A 20905-nucleotide genomic window follows, 5' to 3' on the forward strand; every position below is an offset into this window, starting at 1 on the left:
CTGATCTTCCTAATGGCTGCCTATTTGTGCTGGGACCTGTCTGCTGAGTGGGGGTGAGTCTCTCCAGCCCGTGGAAGGCCCTGCACATTGTGTTCCCATCTCTCCGAGCCCCGTGGAGATATCCTTTACACTCAGGAGGCAAGAGTCCCAGGACTGAGAGTCTGCTTTAGCCCAGGGCTGTCTGGCTCAGTCTCGCCCACATGTACGAGGGATGGCATGCCACTTGTGAAACGCCTTTGCTTTAGAGGAATCCCTCCAGCCAACAAGGACCCATAGGACGTAGCTCTCGAGGCCGAAGCAGAGGTTCGGGTGTCGGGGGCAGACCAGGAGCCTGCAGCCTGAGCCAAAGCTGAATCCATGGGGGGCGGTGCGTTTGCCCAGAGAAGTAAGGACCAAGTGTCCGGGCTGAACAGAGGATGTGGTGTCTAAACCAAGAGACTCCTGGGGCCTAGGTGTAGACACCCAGCACCAAATACTCCCAGGGTCTTAGTTCAGCTGCCCATCTGGGGTTGCCATGTGCCCTCTGCCAGGAATCACCAACCAAACCTGTGCCTCCCAGAGACTGACCTGTGGGGAGGCTGACGCACACAGATACAGGGTGCCTACCCTCCCGGCCGGCGGTAACCTATCCCTTCCCGCCCTGGCTCTGCTCCACGGCAGCTTCAGTGTGACGCACGAGGGGCAGGGGTGACTCTCCTGCTCCATGTGCCCGGGCACATGGGCGGCCGCCCGGGGCCGTCTCCTGCCCACCAGGGCTACCCCCAGACCCACCTGAGCACCAAGGCCCTTTCCACAATGCTGTGGCTGAGCCCTGAGCTGGCCACCGGCCTCAGGCAGCTTCTCCCCCTCCCCAGGACCTGAGCACGGTGGCTCCCGCCTGTGGCCAGCTCGTTTCCGGCCCACTCAGTTCACAGCCATGTGCCTGCTTGGGGTGTCTGTCAGGGCCAAGGTCGAATGCTTCTGTCCCTAGCTGCCCTCCCTGCCAGTGGTCACCTCTGTGGCCCCTTTGTGACCTAAGCCCTGCCCCACTGATGCGGCCCAAGTGACCAGCCCCTCTGACGAGGGACCCTCTGCCTTCAAGCCCATAGACTCACTGGGGAGCCCACAGCATCTGCCGCCAGTACTGAGTTCCCATCCTGTCCCAAGCCTCTGGACTTTCTAAATCTCTGTGCTTTGGATGGGCAGCTGGAAGTGAAGCCACCTTCAGCGAGTCTCTGTCAGGGTCTCATTGTGGGACCCCTTGGTCTTAGAGGCAGGAGGAGGCGCCAAACAGCCAGGCTCAGGGGCCCTGGGCCTCCTCGCTCAGGAGGGGAGCCCAGGGCTAGTGCCAAGGACACGAAGCCAAAGGCTGGCGATGGCCACAGGTGTGTGACCCTCCGTGGGATGGACAGATGGCAGCCATCTCTCCACATCTCCAGGCTTGTCTCAGATGGGCTCCCTTGGTCCAGTTTCCTCCCCTGTGTGTACTTCTCATCCCGAGTCAGGCTCCCCTGACGGTCACGACTCCGTCTCTCTCAGCACAGGGCCCTGGTTCAGCTGTGGTGAGGGACTTCCATGAACTCAGACGTTGGGAAATCACTGTTTCTCTTTCCAGGATAACATACAGCCCAAGGAGGATCATACCTGAGACCTGTAAGATGAGATCCAGACAGGGCATGTGAGACCTGAAAGTTACCTGCTGAAGGGTCAGATGTCTGAGACGGAATCCTGGGCTGGAATTCAGGAGCCCTTTCTAAGCTCATCTCACATGTTAGCAAAGTAATGCCCAAAATTCTCCAAGCCAGGCTTCAACAGTAAGTGAACAGTGCACTTCTGGATGTTCAAGGTGGATTTAGAAAAGGCAGAGGAACCAGAGATCAAATTGCCAACATCTGTTGGATCATCGAAAAAGCAAGAGAGTTCCAGAAAAACACCTACTTCTGTTTTATTGATTACACCAAAGCCTTTGACTGTCTGGATCACAACAAACTGTAGAAACTTCTGAAAGAGATGAGAATACCAGACCACCTGACCTGTCTTCTGAGAAATCTGTATGCAGGTCAAGAAGCAAAAGTTAGAACTGGACATGGAACAACAGACTGGTTCCAAATCGGGAAAGAGTACACCAAGGCTGTATATTGTCACCTTGCTTATTTAACTTACATGCAGAGTACATATAACTTATATGCAGAAACAGTGACAGACTTAATTTGGGGGGCTCCAAAATCACTGCAGGTGGTGACTGCAGCCATGAAATTAAAAGACGCTTACTCCAGTGGTCATGTATGGATGTGAGAGTTGGACTGTGAAGAAGGCTGAACGCCGAAGAATTGATGCTTTTGAACTGTGGTGTTGGAGAAGACTCTTGAGAGTCCCTTGGACTTCAAGGAGATCCAGCCAGTCCATTCTGAAGGAGATCAGCCCTGGGATTTCTTTGGAAGGAATGATGCTAAAGCTGAAACTCCAGTACTTTGGCCACCTCATGCGAAGAGTTGACTCACTGGAAAAGACTCTGATGCTGGGAGGGATTGGGGTCAGGAGGAGAAGGGGACGACGGAGGATGAGATGGCTGGATGGCATCACTGACTCGATGGATGTGAGTCTGGGTGAACTCCGGGAGTTTGTGATGGACAGAGAGGCCTGGCGTGCTGCGATTCGTGGGTCACAAGGAGTAGGACACGACTGAGCGACTGAACTGAACTGAACTGCATATGTGTGTACTGTGTTATATCTATCCATTCACCAATGAGTGGACATGAGGGTTGTGTCTACTTCTTGGCTATTATGACTAGTATTGCTCCAAGCATCTTTATTCGGGCTTTTGTGTGGACGTATGCTTTTATTTCTCTCAGGTATACACTGAGTTACTGAGTTACCTGAACTCTATATTTAACTTTTTGAGAACCTACTAGGTGATTTCCCAAAATGGCTATAGCATTTTGCACTCCCATGGGCAGTGTCTGGGGGTTCCCATTTTACATCTATGCCAGCACTGGTTATGACCTCTGTTTTTGATGATCACCATTTTAGAGTCCCTTGGACTGCAAGGAAATCCAACAAGTCTATCCTAAAGGAGATCAGTCCTGGGTGTTCATTGGAAGGATTGATGTTGAAGCTGAAACTCCAATACTTTGGCCACCTGATGCAAAGAGCTGACTCATTGGAAAGGACCCTGATGCTGGGAAAGATTGAAAGCAGGAGGAGAAGGGGACAACAGAGGATGAGATGATTGGATGGCATCACCGACTCATTGGACATGGGTTTGGGTAGACTCCAGGAGTTGGTGGTGGACAGGGAAGCCTGGCGTGCTGCAGTTCTTGGGGTCTCAAAGAGTTGGACACGACTGAGTGACTGAACTGAACTGAAATTTTAGTGGGCATGAAGGGAGACAAGTGGTAAGAACTTGACAAGTGTGATGTAGAACATTTCAATTTTCACCATATCAAGGAGTTTTTGGAAGTAGTCTTTAAAAAGACAAGAATCTAATAGGAAACTTGGAGAGAAGTCATCAACACAGAAAAAGAAATATAAATATCTCTAAAACACACGTGAAAACATGCTCAGCATCTTTAACAGAAATTCTAATTAATCCAGATCAATGAAGTATCACCATTCCCCTACTCTTTGGAAAAAGGTTGAATGCAATGACAGTGCCTAGTTGATAAGCCACCTTCATCAGCATTGGTACCTGGGGATCCAACAGTCTTTGTTCACAGTGATTTAGCAATCTCTGTCAAACATTTAAAAGTTACACAGTCCCCAACATATCTGAATCCAGGAATTTGTCCCACAGAAATTTTTGTCTATGTGCACAACAGAGCATGGGCACCCTGGTTTTTCTTGGCTGGAATAGAACTGTTATTACCTAATTCTTCTGCTTTGATAGACTGCCCCTATCCTGGACTTTTGGCTGCAAAGAGCAGGCTTGTGTTGGAGTGAGAAAACACACAACTGTTTACAAAACAGCATCTTCAACAGCGTTGTCAGCACAGACCACTTTTGAGGTCCTAGGCTGGGCCTGGGGCTTCCCAGGTGGCGCTAGTGGTAAAGAATTCACCTGCCAATGTAGACACATAAGAGACGCGGGTTCAATCCCTGGGTTGGGAATATTCCCTGGAGGAGGGCATGCAACCCATTCTAGTATTCTTGCCTGTGTGGAGAATCCCATGGGCTACAGTCCATAGGATCGAAAAGAGTTGGACACGACTGAAGTGACTTAGCACAGCACAGCACAGGCTGGGCTTGGGTGGAGGGGAGGGATACCTGGTGGGTCCTTGGTGAGGAGGGAGCTTCACAACCTGCATTAGAGGCTGTGTTTCTGGGGCTCACACTGATACAGGTCCCAGTCTGAGGCCTGCAGGCCGGGGGAGGCTAGAGGGTTCAGTTGAGGGCCTCAGCCCATTTCACTCCATGTTTCCAAACATCAGTACCTTCTCCACTTCTTCCTGTGGATGATTGAGTCTTTCCAGCTCTTGTATAAACCTGGGAGATCCTCTCCCACCTGGATCAATGTGGGTGAGCCCTCCTAAGCAGGATCTCTGGACCCACTTGGGCTATAGGGCCAGAGAACGTTACTGAAATAAGTTGTTTGGAGATTTAGTCTTCCTTTCTCTAGGCCTCTGTCCGTCCACTCTGAACCACTCCCCGCAAAGTTCTCCACCATCCACCTAAAGCCATTGGCCACCTGCAGGACTGAGGGTCTGCTTGGAGGTGGGGAGGGTGAGCTCTTGGCCAGACAGAGGCCACCACGAAAGGCTGTGCTGCTGAGGCCCAAACTTAAACTCAGGCTCAAAAGCAAAGAGCCTGGAAGGAAAAAAGCCAAATCACCTTCCTCCCTAGTCACATTTGCTGGTCGCTTGCCAAGGCAGAGGCTGAGCGAGACACACAGGAGACACCGCCCAGGGCCGGACAGTTCAGTTCAGTCGCTCAGTCATGTCCAACTCTTTGCGACCCCATGAACTGCAGCACGCCAGGCCTCCCTATCCACCACCAACTCCTGGAGTTTACCCAAACTCATGTCCATTGAGCCAGTGATGCCATCCAACCATCTCATCCTCTGCCATCCCCTTCTCCTCCTGCCCTCAGTCTTTCCCAGCATCAGGGTCTCTTCCAATGAGTCAGCTCTTCGCATCAGGTGGCCAAAGTATTGGAGTTTCAGCTTCAACATCAGTCCTTCCAATAAACACCCAGGACTTATCTCCTTTAGGATGGACTGATTGGATCTCCCAGCAGTTCAAGGGACTCTCAAGAGTCTTCTCCAACTCCACAGTTCAAAAGCATCAATTCTTTGACACTCAGCTTTCTTTATAGTCCAACTCTCATATCCATACATGATTACTGGAAAAACCGTAGCCTTGACTAGATGGACCTTCGTTGAAAAAGTAACGTCTCTGCTTTTTAATATCTAGATATTAAATATTTATTTATCTATTTATATATCTATATTTTTAATATTTTTAATATCTATCTAGGTTGGTCATAACTTTCCTTCCAAGGAGTAAGCGTCTTTTAATTTCATGGCTCCAATCACCATCTGCAGTGATTTTGGAGCCCCAAAATATAAAGTCTGACACTGTTTCCACTGTGTCCCCATCTATTTGCCATGAAGTGATGGGACCGGATGCCATGATTTAGTTTTCTGAATGTTGAGCTTTAAGCCAACTTTTTCACTCTCCTGTTTCACTTTCAGCAAGAGGCTTTTTAGTTCCTCTTCACTTTCTGCCATAAGGGTGGTGTCATCTGCACATCTGAGGTTATTGATATTTCTCCCAGCAATCTTGATTCCAGCTTGTGCTTTTCCCAGCCCAGTGTTTCTCTTGATGTACTCTGCGTATAAGTTTAAATAAGCAGGGTGACAATATACAGACTTGAGAGACTCCTTTTCCTATTTGGAACCAGTGTGTTGTTTCATGTCCAGTTCTAACTGTTGCTTCCTGACCTGCATACAGGTTTCTCAAGAGGCAGGTCAGGTGTTCTGGTATTCCCATCCCTTTCAGAATTTTCTAAAGTTTATTGTGATCCACACAGTCAAAGGCTTTGGCATAGTCAATAAAGCAGAAATAGATGTGTTTCTGGAACTCTCTTACTTTTTCGATGCTCCAACAGATGTTGGCAATTTGATCTCTGGTTCCTCTGCCTTTTCTAAAACCAACTTGAAGATCTGGAAGCTCACGGTTCATGTATTGTTGAAGCCTGGTCTGGAGAATTCTGAGCATTACTTTACTAGCGTGTGAGATGAGTGCAATTGTGCGGTAGTTTGAGCGTTCTTTGGCATTGCCTTTCTTAGGGATTGGAATGAAAACTGATCTTTTCCAGTCCTGTGGCCACTGCTGAGTTTTCCAAATTTGCTGGCACATTGAGTGCAGCACTTTTACAGCATCATCTGTTAGGATTTAAAATAGCTCAACTGGCATCCCATCACCTCCGCTAGCTTTGTTCATAGTGATGCTTCCTAAGGCCCCCTTGACTTCGCATTCCAGGATGTCTGATTCTAGGTGAGTGATCACACCATCGTGATTATCTGGTTCATGAAGATCTTTTTTGTACAGTTCTTCTATGTATTCTTGCCACCTCTTCTTAATATCTGCTAGGTCGGACACCTGGCTCCAGTCCTAGTTTGGGAAGGTTGCCATTGCCCTTGACTGGGCTGTCATACATAATTCCAGTTTGGTTCGTCTCATTTGGTGGCTCTTCTTTGCAGCAATGCCTTTTGTTTAGTCTTGTTCCAAGGATGGGTGAGATCCTACAGAAATCACCCTCACTTTATTACAAACCTCCTTTTGTCTGAAGGGAGGATGGGGTCCAGCCCCCGGCACTTTGGAGCAATCCTCTGCTCTGTAGCCTTGCCCTGTTCCTGGGCCTCTCTCGCGGGTTAAGTTTGCTGTGACACTGAGAGGGTGAGGCTAAGTCCTTCACACAGCAAGCTCTCCATCTTGGCAATGGGCACAGTCCCACCTTCTTGTTTTTTGCACAGACAAGCTGAGGGGGAGCCAGTGATTGCAGAAGGGCTTTCTCTGCATTTCTCTGTGGGGGGCTGGATGTGGTTCTGAGACAGCGTTCTAGAAGCAGGGCCGTGGGCATGTGTACACCTTGGGCTGAGCCCACCAAGTCAGACAGCTCAGAGACCCGTCCCTGCAGTATCCATGGTGGGGCACCACGTGGGGCCGGAGACTAGGTCATTGCCACTGATAATTCTTTTCCTAAGATCAGTCCCCAGAGTCACATTCCTGTTCGTGGGAGGGGAAGGCTGCATGCTGCAGGCGCCTGGTGTCCAGATAAGAGTGGGGGTACTCCTCAACCCAAGCGCTCCCACCCTCTATCCCCAGGACTTTCTGTTCTTTGGGGAAGTGCCTTGCAGTCTGTTTTGTCCCTGGCCTACTTAGAAGTGGAAACAGTCAATCTGTGTGTCAGTTCAAGAACAAAGGTGACCTTAGAAATAACACTTTTCAACTGTAGATAGGAAGCGGTTGACAGTAAGAAGTGGGAGGGACCTGCAGAGATAGGGCTCAGGCCTCTGCTGCTCATTGTCCCCAAGGCCACCGTCCAGCCCAGCCTCAGCAGAGACCCGCAGATCCAAGTGTCCCAGCCCTGATAGCTGAGCTGGAATGGTCAGGCTCCCCGGCCGGGATGTGCAGAGCAGCTGACCCAGCACACCCCTTGTTTCCATGGACCCGCTCACAGAGGTGGGCGTGCAGTCCTCCAAGGTGAAGGCAAGCAGCCCCAGGACCCAGTTATACAGGAAGGACTGAACTAGACGGCGACAGTGTTGGGATAAGAACTTCATCTTCCGAGCTGGCCTGTGGCTATACCCCACCCCCTGCAGGGGCCAGCAGCCGCCTAGCTCAGGGGTGCTGGTGTCTGGGAGGTGGTCATACAGCTGACCCTGCTCCTGGCTTCATTCCCTTCGCTGGGGGGCTCTGTGGACCACCCAGGACTCGGGACTCATTTACTTGTGCTCAGACACATTTATGTCCGAGAATGGAGGCCATTAGCTGGGACTGGTCCCCAGGTAGCCAGGCTCTGCTTGTAGGGTCAGTTAAACACTGTGGTGAGAGGGCCTTCCCTGGCCAAGCCTGATCACAAGCTCCAGGTGCCCACTTGCCCTGGGCACCCCCACCTCTGTTTGCCATGGCTTCCTGAGCTTCCATCCTTTCCTGTCAAAGGCTGAACTCATGTGCGGCAAGGAGTGGGGAGGCTGCCCATCGTGGAGGCCAATCCCACTGAGGGTGGGGACATGGTGTGTGAGTGCTGAAAGCTGGGGGTGGTGAGCAGCCCAGAGTGGGCATGCCACCTGTGTGGCCAAGCCATGGATGGGGAATAGCAGGAGGAAAGTTTTAAAAATGCCCTGGGCACTGTAGACAAAGTGGGCACACAAGGGCATGTCCGGTCCCCACTGGCATCATCACTGGGCTGTAGAGGGGCCATCCAGGCCCCTTGAGTCACATCTCCTTCCACTCTGGTCAGTCCACAGGAGAAGACAGCTCCTCAGGGAGGAATTGAAGAGCCTCTGGCTGGCCCTGGGTGACGTCGATGGCTGCATTGACCTGGCCCCACATGTCCAGGAGAAACCTGGTAATGGGGACAGAGACTGCGGGAGGAGGTGAGTGTCCCGCCCGGTCTATTTTGTGATGACTCTTGTGGGGTGGCCCTGGCTGAGACTAAGGATGCCCGAAGGCAGATGGTGCAGTGGCCTGCTTCTGTCCAGGGTCATCAGGGAATCTGGGCACCCCCATGGTGGACCTGAGGGGAGTGGGCTTCACCAAGGAAATCAGCCAGGCAGGCCAGGGACCCTCAGCCACAGAAGGGCCATCTCACCCTCTGGGCCTCCCCTCTGGCTGTAGCACCCTCCTCCTGCTTGCCCATCCTCTGCCCTGGCCGTGTCCATCCATCTTGAGAGAGGACCCAAATCTTTATCCCATAAAACAAAATGGCTTTGTATTTTGATCCCAGGGTTGGAGTGAGACCCCCTTATATTTGCCAGCCTGGGTCCATCCCAGAGCTTGCACGTGGTCATCCCACCCAGCCCCCTGCACAGGGTGGACAGTGGTGGCCGCTCCACACGCTTCCGGTGTCTGGATCTTGACCCTTTGTCTCTGACTCCATTGGAGACCCTAGAAATGCACCCACCGAGTCTACACGTACCAACCACGTAGAAAGGGGGACTCTCCCAAGACGCATATGGAAGCTGAGCCTGTGTACCCACATGGCTTCCCAGTCCAGCAGGACCCAGGAGCCAGGCAGTCCCTAGCCGGCCCGGCTCAAGGCAAGCAGACCTGCAGTGTGTCAGGGGTAAAGGTGTCACAGGGGGACACGGCAGAGCTGGTGCGGCGTTCATGCCTCTGAGACCAGCACTGGGGCACATTCTCCCCACAGCCCCCTGGGCCCTTTCCCAGGCTGGAGGCCCTGCACCCCCTGCCACTGCAGCCCGAGTGGTCCCTGGGATGCCTACAGGCCCTGAGAGCTCTGCCTCCTTTCCCCCAGCCCCACCCAGGCCTGGGCTGAATGGATTCCTTGTTCTCACTTAGAATGGCCATGACTGCTCACTGGGTGGAAAGACCTCAACCCCCGCTGAGCCCTGGACCGGTCTTGAGAATGGGCAGCCTCTGAGTCCACCTGGGCTGCCTGGTTGGGCCCCATTTCCCTCGTCTCCATGACTTCCTGGGACCCCATGCTCCGGGGTCTCAGAACAAAGTCCAGGACGCAGGTGGGCTTCAGCAGGATGAAGTAGAGGCTGCAGGTCAGATCTTGGGGGCTCTTTCCTTCCCCTCCCCCTCAGGGGAAGTAACTACATGTGTGTGTGTGAGAGAGAGAGAGAGAGAGAGAGAGAGAGAGAAACTCCAGAAACATCTTAGCAGAAATGACATGAAACCTAGCAAGAAAAAGCGAGGCCTGCTTGGCATCATTTTTCATGTGAAGAGAGAGAAAACGAAGAGCCTTGGAGAGGTAGGTTGGAAAGAGGTGAGGTTAGATTAAATTTTCTTGTTAGTTAACACACACTTAGAAATAGGCCTGTATGAGGCATCTCTCAGCAAGGCACACCTGTAGCACCCCCGTGGTGGTCTGGCTGGCCCCACACTGTCCCCAGGCCTGGTTGAACACCGGATCCCCGTGGTTTCCACACAACAAGCCTGAAGGAAGGACCATCCCAGGGGCTGATCCCAAAAGGTCCTTCCCAGGGCACCCACGTGTGCCTCTGGAGCCGGGGGGACAGGCAGGCGTCTGTGGGCTGACCTGGGCACCGGGCTGGGTGGGGGCTCTGCTGCTCCTCTGGGGGGCGTCCCACCAGGGTGTCAAGGGGCACTTTTAGATGGAGCCCCCTGGCTGGTGGGAAAGAGTAGTTTTCAATCAGGGTATGAGAATTAGGTTGACGTAGAGCCTGTTTCAGGTCTAAATCCTGGGCCCTTAGTTGGTGGAGGCTCCTGGTGGAGAGGGGGGCAGAGCAGGGGCTGTGTCTAAGGAAAGTGGGGGGCACAGGGCTGGGCCTGGAAGAGAGACCGTGGGGACTGACGGGGGTCGGGAGAAGGGACAGTGGAAGGAGAGGGAAGGGCTATGCCAGGCGAGTGCCCGGTGTCACCCTGGGTAGCGTGATGGTCCCAACTGAGACCTCCACGTTTCCGCTTAAGACCTCAGTTCAGAAGAACCAGAGATGAAAGCAATGGCTCTGGGGTCTCGTGGCCTTCTATCGGGGCAGCAACGCTGCTTCCCCATCATCCACCAGACCCTGAGGAGAAACCCTGACCTTTGGGAACACAGTTGTCATCCCGAATTGTATCCAACGCCACCTTTAAAACAGGCTAGTTACTTAAAAAGATTTTAATTGTGGCAAATATATCTATATATAACCTCCTGTCTTAACCATTTTCAAACAGACATTTAGTAGCACTGAGTATATTCAGGCTGTTGTGCCCCTGATCTCCACAAGATTTTCACCCTGCAAAACTAAAAACTGTATCCATCAGAGAATCCTCCTGCTTCTGCGCTAAAACTGTATCCATCAGAGAATCTTCCCACAGACACACCTAGTTATTTATTTATCACTGGGCTGGGTCTTCATTGCTGCACAGGCTTTTCTCTAGCTGAGGCAAGCCAGGGCTACTTTCTAGCTGCTGCGCACGGCCTTCGCACGGTGATGACTTCTCTTACGGTGGAGCACGGGCGCTGGGGTGTGCAGGCCTCAGTAGTTGCATCACATGGACTCGGTAGTTGTAGCTCCTGGGCTCAGGAGTGCAGGCTCAGTAGCTGTGGTGCATAAGCTTAGTTGCTCCATGGCAGGTGGGATCTTCCCAGGTCAGGGATCAAACCTGTGTCTCCTGCATTGGCAGGTGGACTCTGTATCACTGAGCCACCAGCGAAGCCCAGCCACACTTATTTTTAATGACTGCTTTCTTTGAGGGAGTTTTATCTCCTACTATCAACCAGTCCATTCTAAAGGAGATCAGCCCTGGGATTTCTTTGGAAGGAATGATGCTAAAGCTGAAACTCCAGTACTTTGGCCACCTGATGCGAAGAGTTGACTCATTGGAAAAGACCCTGATGCTGGGAGGGATTGGGGGCAGGAGGAGAAGGGGACGACAGAGGATGAGATGGCTGGATGGCATCACTGACTCAATGGACGTGAGTCTCGGTGAACTCCGGGAGTTGGTGTTGGACAGGGAGGCCTGGCGTGCTGTGATTCATGGGGTCGCAGAGAGTCGGACACGACTGAGTGACCGAACTAAACTGAACTGATCATCCCTGTACTTCTTTCACAGACCCCTACGTCCTCTCTGTCACTTTGCACATACACAACTGCATACCCAACTGCATACATAGTATAACCTGCACACATATGCACACTCGTGCACACTTGTGCACACACGTGCACCCCCAGACACATGTGTACTTCAGCTTCCCCTGAAGCTTTATTGCCCTCATCTCTCTCTATCGGTGACCACTGTTGACATTTACATATAATGAAGAATAAATTCTCCCAATTCTCAGAGTCCCCGCAGGGGAGGGCTGACGCTTCTGCCAGGGGGTTTCCCAGCCCCCTGGGGGCCCATCCACTCAGGACCCAGGGAGGGAGGAGTCTGACGCCAGATGAGGCTCCCAGAAGGAACCTGTGAGTTAGCACCCACTGTATTCAGCCCTCTGTGTGTGTACGTCTGTGTGTGTGTGAGGGGTGTTATCCAGTCAAAAAGCGATTCCTTCCCAAGTGTGCGGTGGAAAATGGAATCAGCCCTCACTCCACCCTTTGTGCTGAGGGACAAACGTTCCTTATTCCTAGTGGCATGCCATCATGTCAGCCAAAGGCAAGTGGCCTCCTGTGAGGCCAGGAAGGAGGCATGGGTCTTGCCCACCTGTCATTACCACATAGTAAGAAACTAGAAAGTAGAACAGCAAGCAGGGACACATGTGGAAAACATGTTGGTAACGGCTCACAGGCCATCACTTCTTCACAAAGCGAGGGGTGGTGGCGGGGTGCCAGAGCCTCTAGATGTCCACACACTGCTTCTTCATCACAGTGAAATAGCCATGCCATGGGAGTGCGCCCACACAGAAGGTGCACATTTGTCTCTGAAAAAGACCACCACCACAGCAAAAGTCAGCAGTGTGCCAAGTGCGAGAGAAAAAGCAGTTCTGTTACCGGGTGCCAGCGCAGGAGCTAGGTGCCAGCGTTGGGGCTAGGTGCCAGCATAGGAACAGGCCAGAAGATGGGTCGTCACCTGTCAAGCAACACCCTGCAGAATTTGCTGGCTGGAGGCTGCAGACCCTTGTAGCCACCAGAAGTTACATGAAGGAGTGTTTGTCCCCATCCCATCCATGGATAGACAGCAAATACTAATCATCGTATTTTTGGTGGGAGATCAGACATAAATTTGATTTTATTTTTATAAAATAAAATATTATTTTCTATAATATAAATACTGTAGTTCTATGCCAGGTATAAACTAATATGTGTCATCTTAATAATCAAATAATGCCTTTTGCTCTGACAACAAATACATCAGATAAGAGCAATGTGGAGAATTCTAGGACCTAACATAAATTTTATTCCAAACCTCCCTCTTCTCCCTTTAAAAATGTCATTGAAATGACAAATGAAAACTTTTATGTGTGGGTAATAGATGGATGAATGGGTGGAAAGAGGCTTAGGCAGATGGACGGGCAGGTAGACATCCTAGAAAAACAGCAATAGCCGTCTTTGATAACTGACTGGAAACACAGGGGCATTTTAGAAGTGAGGGGCAAACAGTGTCAGAGAGAAGGACGTTAGGTTTTGGCTGAATTCTGACACATACAAAGGAGGATTATGGGGTCTCCGTCCCCACAAACCCACAAGATACCAAGTCAAGATGATTTTATGGGCAAATTATGTCAAACCTTGGGAATCCAAAGCTCTTTTGGTTTTTAAACTGATCTAATTGCAGAAAAAAGTTGAAAAGCCCCTGTTCTTGTTACACCAGACCTGAGAAACCCTGAAGCCAAAACACAACCAAGAAATAAACTGTAACCCAGACTTACCTAGTAAAATGAAATGTAATATCCTTTAAAAAGTCAGCAAATTAAAGGCAGCATAGTGAACAATTGCTGGCCCTCGTGCAGTGCTCTTCAGCGTTCCCTTGACATGAAGTGTGTACAGTGTTTGTACCTGGACATTCTGATTCAGTAGATTTGGGATGAAGCCATGGAATCTGTGTGTGTGTGTGTGTGTGTGTGCGCGCGCGTGTGTATGTGTGTGTGTACCCCACACTCAAAGTCATTCTCTGGGGAGTTTGAGTGTACTTAATATTGATATATAGAAAAGCAAAATTCATAAACAAAAAGTGGCACACTAAGCCACCAGGCTTCCCTGGTGGCTCAGACAGTAAAGTGTCTGCCTGCAACGTGGGAGACCCGGGTTCAATCCCTGGGTCGGGAAGATCCCCTGAGGAAGGAAATGGCAACCCACTTCAGTACTCTTGCCTGGAAAATCCCATGGACAGAGGAGCCATGGTAGACTACATTCCATGGGTCACAAAGAATCGGACACGACTGAGTGACTTCACTTCACTAAGCCCTCTATATTCTCAGAGAGGAGGGAAGACCCCACCCATGCCACTGCTTCTTTCCAGCCTGGACCCGGCAGGATGGCTCCCACAAAGGGAGGTGACAAGAAAAAGAGGCTGTCCTGTCAACAACAAAGCAGTGACCTGAGACTAGCCACCCACATGCACAAGTACATCCACGGAGTGACCTTCAGGAATTGCACCCTTGCAATCAGACAGAACTAGAAATTTGCCATAAAGGAGAGGAGGATGCCAGATGTGTGTCTATAGCAAGTTCCACAAAGCTGATCGGGTCAGAGGAACAAGGACGGTCCCCCGCTGGCATGTCCAAGTCCAGTTGTCCAGAAACCCTGCCAAAGATGCGGCTTCACCCAGAAAGTCTGCACACCCTGACCTGTGCGCCTGACACCACTCTCAGTGCAGATGAATTAACCATGACACTCAGTTACAGAACAACCGAAAAAAGACACGTACTTCCTATTCCAGACACATAAGGATGACTCAATACTAGGGGATCTATTATTTGAATTTATTTTAGTAATGGGTCAAAGAAGAAAAATTATTCAATATACTTGGTAGATGTTGAAAGAATAATTAATAGAAGAAAACATCCTTAATTAAAAAAAATAACTCTTGGTAAAGAGGGAGTTGGAAGAACTTTGGAAATCAACACCTGATATAGTATTTACTAATAAGGTATAAATACTGAAAAGAATCCCATTAAATCCTCCAGGAATGAGACACCACCCAGCATGACTCCTCTTCAGCATTATTCCAAACACTTGGAAAGAAAGGAACAAAGGTTTGTTCATCGATAAATGTGTACTTAAAAATGTGTGCTCTAAAACCGAGATGGGCCATGGAAACTTGACAAAGAATAAAAGAGCTTCCTGGAGACAAGTTTCCTAATTAATCTTAATATTAATTCTTTAATATTTTCTACAAACAGGTAAAAAGTAACAACTCTCCTTTATGCTCAAGGCACCCAGTAGAAAATATAAACTTCAGCCCACGATATTTCTACTACCAGGAAAAGATAAAACTAAAATAGAAGATCAGATGGTATCCCGCATGCTCCCTGCTTGAATGTTTGTCCTGAGGAGCCTCTGCTCTGCTGGAAGTGATGGATTTGTTCACAGCAAGCCCACAGAGGAAGTTTTAGGTTCTGGTCAACGGACCTTTGTGTTTCCCACCGTGACTGCATGCCAGAGCAGTTCTGAGCATGGTCCCAGGACCCCCACTGCAGGAGCTCATTAGCAAGGCCAGTTCTTAGATTCCTCTCCAGACCTACTGAGTCTGATTCTGCAGGGGGAACCCTGTCATCCTCATGTGTCAAGGCCGCCAGGTGATTCTGACATGTCTCATGTGAAGGAACATGGGCGTGAAGGAAGGGGCCCACCTCCACCTGCACAGAGCCCGGGGGGAAATCAGAGGAAGCCCTCAGGTCTACCCCGGATACTCCCACCCCGAGTCAGAAATACAGGCTTGAGGCCAAAAGCCCCCAGGCCATGTCAGCCCTCTGCTTCGAGCCTGGGGCTCTTCCCATGGCTGAGCCTGGGAGGCTGGGGACACTCCTGACCTGGTCACTGCTTAATCTCCAGCACCCAGCATAGCACCTGGGGCCAGGTAAGCTTTGATGAGCAGTTGAGTGAATGAATGGACTTCCCTTTGTGCTTTCACAAGGATGGGCAACCTCGGGTCAGGCCACAGCAGAGTGGTACCTCCAGGTCCAAGAGGGTCGACCCAGTGAATGTGTGTGAGCAAGTTTCCCTGCACCAGGAACCCAGAGGAATGGAGTGCTTGTACTGAGAGTGATCTTGACAGCACCCTGTCCCTAGGCCGAGGTTTCCTCCACGTCTGCTGTCCCGCACTGTCTGCTACAAGGGCCTCAGGACTGACCACTTTGGGGCTCCGCCCTGGGAGAGGCGCCGACCACTCAAAGACAAGCTCTGGGTACCGCGAGTTCTGCCTGGGGCTCAGAGCAGCCAAGACTGCTGCAGACAGTTGGTGTGTCCCCTACCTTTTCCAGTTTGGAGGTGTTCTTAACCACGCAATTCTCGTTACTGTTTGGAAGCTTTCTGCAGTTGGTGCGGGAGATTTCAGCGTCAATAAAGTATTCCAGACGATCTGTGACCTGTTGATTAGCAGTCATGCAATTTTGTTCAAAAAAGCCTTCTTCTATTTTTTAATGTTTTTAACAAACCCTGAAAAAACTGCTCTTCCTTTTATTCCCTCTCCTTATCTCCTCCTCCTCCCTCCTCCAAACATATCTTTAGGAGATGGCCTGTGGAGCCACCACACAAGGATACCCCTACCTGGAGCCGGATTCTCTGGGGCAGAGGCTCCATCCAGTGTGGGGCCTTTCTGAAGGCAAGACGTTCTACTTAAGAACAACCGGCTTCTGCGCCCAGGGTGTTACCCGTTCACTTGGGCCTCTTGGGAACAGGACCCTCAGCCACATGGGATCCCCTCCTTGAGCCCCTTCCCATACACACACACACACACACACACACACCCTTCAGATTTTGTCACCTGAGATCCCCTGCCCATTGAGGCTCCTCCACCTAAGACCCCTAGCCCCACCCCAGGGCCCCGTGTAGCCAGGCTTGTCTTCCTGTTCTCTGAGTGTTTAGGAAGCAGAACAGGAGTGGTTGACAGAATTCATGAATGATTGAGTGAGGTGAAGGCTGCTGTATGTAGATTTATTAATAAATCTGCTCCCATCTGGTTTTAAAAGATTACGGCAGGGTTTAGAGATGGCCAAGCCTGCCATGCAAAAAATACTTCTCCCATCAGCTCTTAGAGTCAGAGCAGGAATAGATAAGGGCAGTCCTTCCACAGTGGTGTCCCAGACCTTTGTAGATGGGGTCCCCGGATCAACAGCATTAGCATCACCAGGGAAGTGGATGGAAATGCAGGTTTTGAACCACTGAGTCAGAAACTGCTGAGGGGGTGGGGTATGCACAGTCAGTGTCTGAACAAGCCTCCAGGTGATTCTGATGGCCAGGGGAAGCAAAATAAAGCAAAGAGGAAGAAGACAGCAAGAGACAGGAGTGTATCTGCAGCTTGGGTCCAGGTTCCCCTGGATTCAACCTTCGATACCAGGCTTTCCCACACTGCCTCTCCAGCCTTAAGCAAGGAGATCCTACCAGTCCATCCTAAAGGAAATCAACCCTGAATATTTATTGGAAAGACTGATACTGAAGCTGAAACTCCAATACTTTGGCTACCTGATGCAAAGAGCAGAGTCATTGGAAAAGACCCTGATGCTGGGAAAGATTGAAGGTGGGAGAAGAAGGGGATGACAGAGGATGAGATGGTTGGATGGCACCACCGACTCAGTGGACATGAGTTTGAGTAAATTCTGGGTGATAGTGGAGGACAGGGAAGCCTGGTATGCTGCAGTCCACGGGGTCGCAAAGAATCAGATGTGACTTAGCGACTGAACAACAACAAGTGACGTCTTAGTTTTGTTCCAGAGAACTAACAGGGAGACTGGGCTGTCGTGGGAGAAGCTGGTTGGCCAGCTGGCGGCCAACCCAGGACTGAGACAGAAGCATCGGACGTGGAACACGCTCTCCCGCTGCGGTCCTGGCCTCGGCTCCTCCGGCCACAGGAAGGCAGAGGACGACCTGATTCCAGGAAAGTGGCGACCCTTTCCGGAGGTGAGAAAACCAGAATGGCAGATTGAAAGACCACATCTGGTCACGGGGATCCCAAGAACTCCCTGACCTGATGCCCCTCTGGCTTTCAGTCTTCCTAAGACAGCCTGAACATCTCGCCCACAGTCTGGGAGGCCCGGCCTGGCCTGGTCACAGCCCACCCATCTGGCCGCTCACACCGGTTCCTTAGGGCTAGGAGTCAAACTCCTTCCCCGCTCCTGCACCCCTAAACTCTCCCTGCTGACCTCCTGTAGCAGAGACTGTTGATGGGGGCCCAGGCACCCACCTACTCTGCTGCTTCCCGGGGCTCCCTGCTGCCAGATGGAGCCAAGGGCCCTGGGAGCAGCTCCCAGCCAGTGACAGGCGAGAGCTGGTGGGAGAGGAACTCAGCTCCCCTCCTGCAGGCGGCCCAATCCTGCACAGGTGTTGCACCATCTCCTTGAGGCTCAAGGGACACGGAGTCCAGATGCCCTCAACAGTCAACGTGCTCAGTGACTCCCCTGCACTGGCCACTTCCCTGCCCCCCCTAAATCCCCTCTGACCACCAGGTGCTTCCTGGATGGCCTCTCAAATAAACCACTTCACTGAAATACTAGTCCTAGAAGCTGCTACTGAGAAACCCCCAAAAAACCACCACCTACCAGCCTCCTCTCCCTGTAGCCCATCTGCCCTCGGGCATCACCTTCATCTTTCCTTGGGGAGGCAGGTCTCAGTCATGACTATGCAAGGGACCCAGGTCCCACCCAGAGACCCTCACTTAATTGGTGAGGGTGTGGCTGGTGCAGGAAGGAGATTCACCAACTCTCTAAGGAAGCCCCACAAGCAACGTGCCATAGGCGGCATCCCACCTCTCCAGCTTGGCTCAGGGTTTTGTTTTTTTTTAAATTTTTTTCATTGTCTTTGGCTTCCCTGATGGCTCAGATAGTAAAGAGTCTGCCTGTAATGCAGGAAACCTGGGTTTAATCCCTGGGTCAGGATGATCCCCTCGAGGAGGAAATGGCAACCCATTCCAGTATTCTTGCCTGGAGAATCCCATGGTCAGAGGAGCCTGGAGGTCTAGAGTCCGCGGGGTCACAGAGAGTCAGAAATGAATGAGCCACTAACTCTCTCTTTGATCAACATGTCTTGGCTGAGAGTAGAACCTGATTTCCAGTGAAAGACAGCTCTTTACTTAATTAATTAATTTATTTTTGTTCACATTATGCAGCATGTGGGGTCCTAGTTCCCCAACCAGAGATCGAACCTATGCTCCTTAAAGCAGGGAAACTCAGTCTTAACCACTGGACAGCCAGGGAAGGCTTGCAGTTTGTCTTCTAACTGGTCCCCTGGCTTCCTAAAGGCTGTAATCATTTGTTTCCATCTCAGCCTCATCTACAGCATCTGGTACTGCTTGTTGCCCAAGCTACTTGGGTCCCAAAGGAGAAAACCGTGAAGGGCTTTGCTTCCTGTGCGGAAGTCAGAGGACCCAGGAGCCTTTACTGTGAAGGGTGATGGCGGTGCCCCTGATGGAGCGTGCAGTCGCCAGCATCACGTGTTGGGGACACTGGGCTGATGGCGCACGTGTTCCTGGAGACAGGGTCACGTGTAGACTGGCCCCGCTCCTGCCACAAGAAAGCCTGGAGTCCAACACCTGGCCTGTCTGCTGAATGTCTTTGCAACACATCCTTGCAAATCTCCTGTGCACTTACACCCCAAACACACCCCAAACACCCGACTGAGGCTAGAAGTCTGCAGAATTCCAACACCAAGGACCTCTTCTTGGACTTGGCAGGTGAGGATGGAGCATCCCCCACATGGATATCAGGTGATTGATGACTCCCAGCACTGGGTCACCTGAGGCCCTGTAGGGAGGGATTCCATGGACAGAACCACTGTCGCTAAAAAGATGTAGGACTGAGAGCATGAAGGGATCTGGGAGGAGGCACTTTATGAGCCTCCCTATTCCATGTCAACCCACATTCCACGGGATATGGGGAGATTGAATGTCACTCAGGGTAGCATTATTGTAAACATATTCATGGTGCTCAGTTGTCTCCCAACCTTAGCAAACATGGATCACAGATGTGTGATTTGCCATTTGGGGTGTAACCGAGTTCATAGGTTGGGGCCCCTAGGACAGCCATCATGGCACTTAAGAAAGGGAGCTGGCTGTGGGGCTCAGCACCACTGGGTTCCAGTGCTGCTCACGCACCCTCCCTCTCATTCTGGCTTCGGTCTGTGCTGCCAGGGGCAAGCAGGAGCAAGTATGCAAACTGGGAGGAAGCACCCTTACCTGCATCTGCACCCGCAACACCTTGACCACCTGGAAGAATAATTTGTCCTCGCTATCCTTGTTGTACTCCTGCATGGCGAACCACAGGCACTGCTTCACGTTGCCGCTTGAGCTGCTGACATTCTTTAATTCCCACAAGACCTTGTCCGTGTCCTTGTGTACAAGCGTGTTGCCCCCCAGGGCCACCAGGGCCACCAGGAGGGCAAGCAGGAGCTGGTAGGTCCCCCAGAGTCTGGTCATGGTCCCTTCTTTTGGGGACACAGGTGAACGTCTCTGTCCTCCCAGGGAAGGAGCTGTGAGTGGTGTGGGGTGGCCGCTGCTGGCACGCCAGTTTCCAGAGATCTTACCCAGAAAGAATCAGCTTGGATCAAGACAAAAGCATCAGGGTCAGCTGGTGGGACTATCCCCGTCTTCCAAGGAGCCCCACCCATGAGAAGCCAGGTCAGAATCCCCACCTGCCTGCTGCCCTGCTCCTCTTGGGTGACTCCTCCAGGGAGCTCACTTAGAGCCCCAGGTCCACACCTACCCCGTGTGCCTCCTGTTTCTGTGTCTCTGGCTTGTAAGAGGTGGCTGTGAAGGGTGTGGCGGCCCGAGGTTTCCTACTCTGGCTCCCTTTCCGGCCGGCTCCCCGTCTTGGGGGGTTGCGCTCTGACCTAGTTCCAGCCCAGAGTTCTCCTATGAACCCAGCACTCTCAGCTGCATCAACGCCCTAGTCTGGGGCTTTCTTGCTCCTGCTCCCTGGTCTGTGGTCACCTGCGACCTCCGTGCCTCAGAGGGCAGTCCCACTTTGTGATGTAATCCCACACCTGTGACCCTGTCTCAGAGGGCGCCTCGCCCCTGCTGGCCCCTGGTCCCTGGTCCCGGTGGTTCACATGGCACGCGAGACCCTCCTGCTTCTGCCCTTGGAGTGGAAGGCCGAGCACACTATGACCTCAGCTTCCTAAGCATCTGGCCTCTGACCCCTT

At 51.6% G+C, this 20905-nt stretch overlaps 1 protein-coding gene across 1 annotated transcript; it reads right to left on the reverse strand.

The window, feature by feature from the left end:
* Positions 1–12382: 12382 nt before the first annotated feature.
* Positions 12383–20685, reverse strand: LOC113902822 (cystatin-8-like). The gene is made up of 4 exons (XM_027558189.1): positions 20467–20685; positions 19941–20301; positions 16027–16140; positions 12383–12534 (listed from the first exon to the last, which is right to left on the reverse strand). Exons 2-4 carry the CDS (start codon positions 20178–20180, stop codon positions 12451–12453), a joined length of 438 nt encoding a protein of 145 aa, XP_027413990.1. The 5' UTR covers positions 20181–20301; positions 20467–20685; the 3' UTR covers positions 12383–12450.
* Between the last annotated feature and the right edge of the window lie 220 nt (positions 20686–20905).

This window comes from Bos indicus x Bos taurus, chromosome 13, assembly GCF_003369695.1.
Source record: "Bos indicus x Bos taurus breed Angus x Brahman F1 hybrid chromosome 13, Bos_hybrid_MaternalHap_v2.0, whole genome shotgun sequence".
NCBI lineage: Eukaryota > Metazoa > Chordata > Mammalia > Artiodactyla > Bovidae > Bos > Bos indicus x Bos taurus.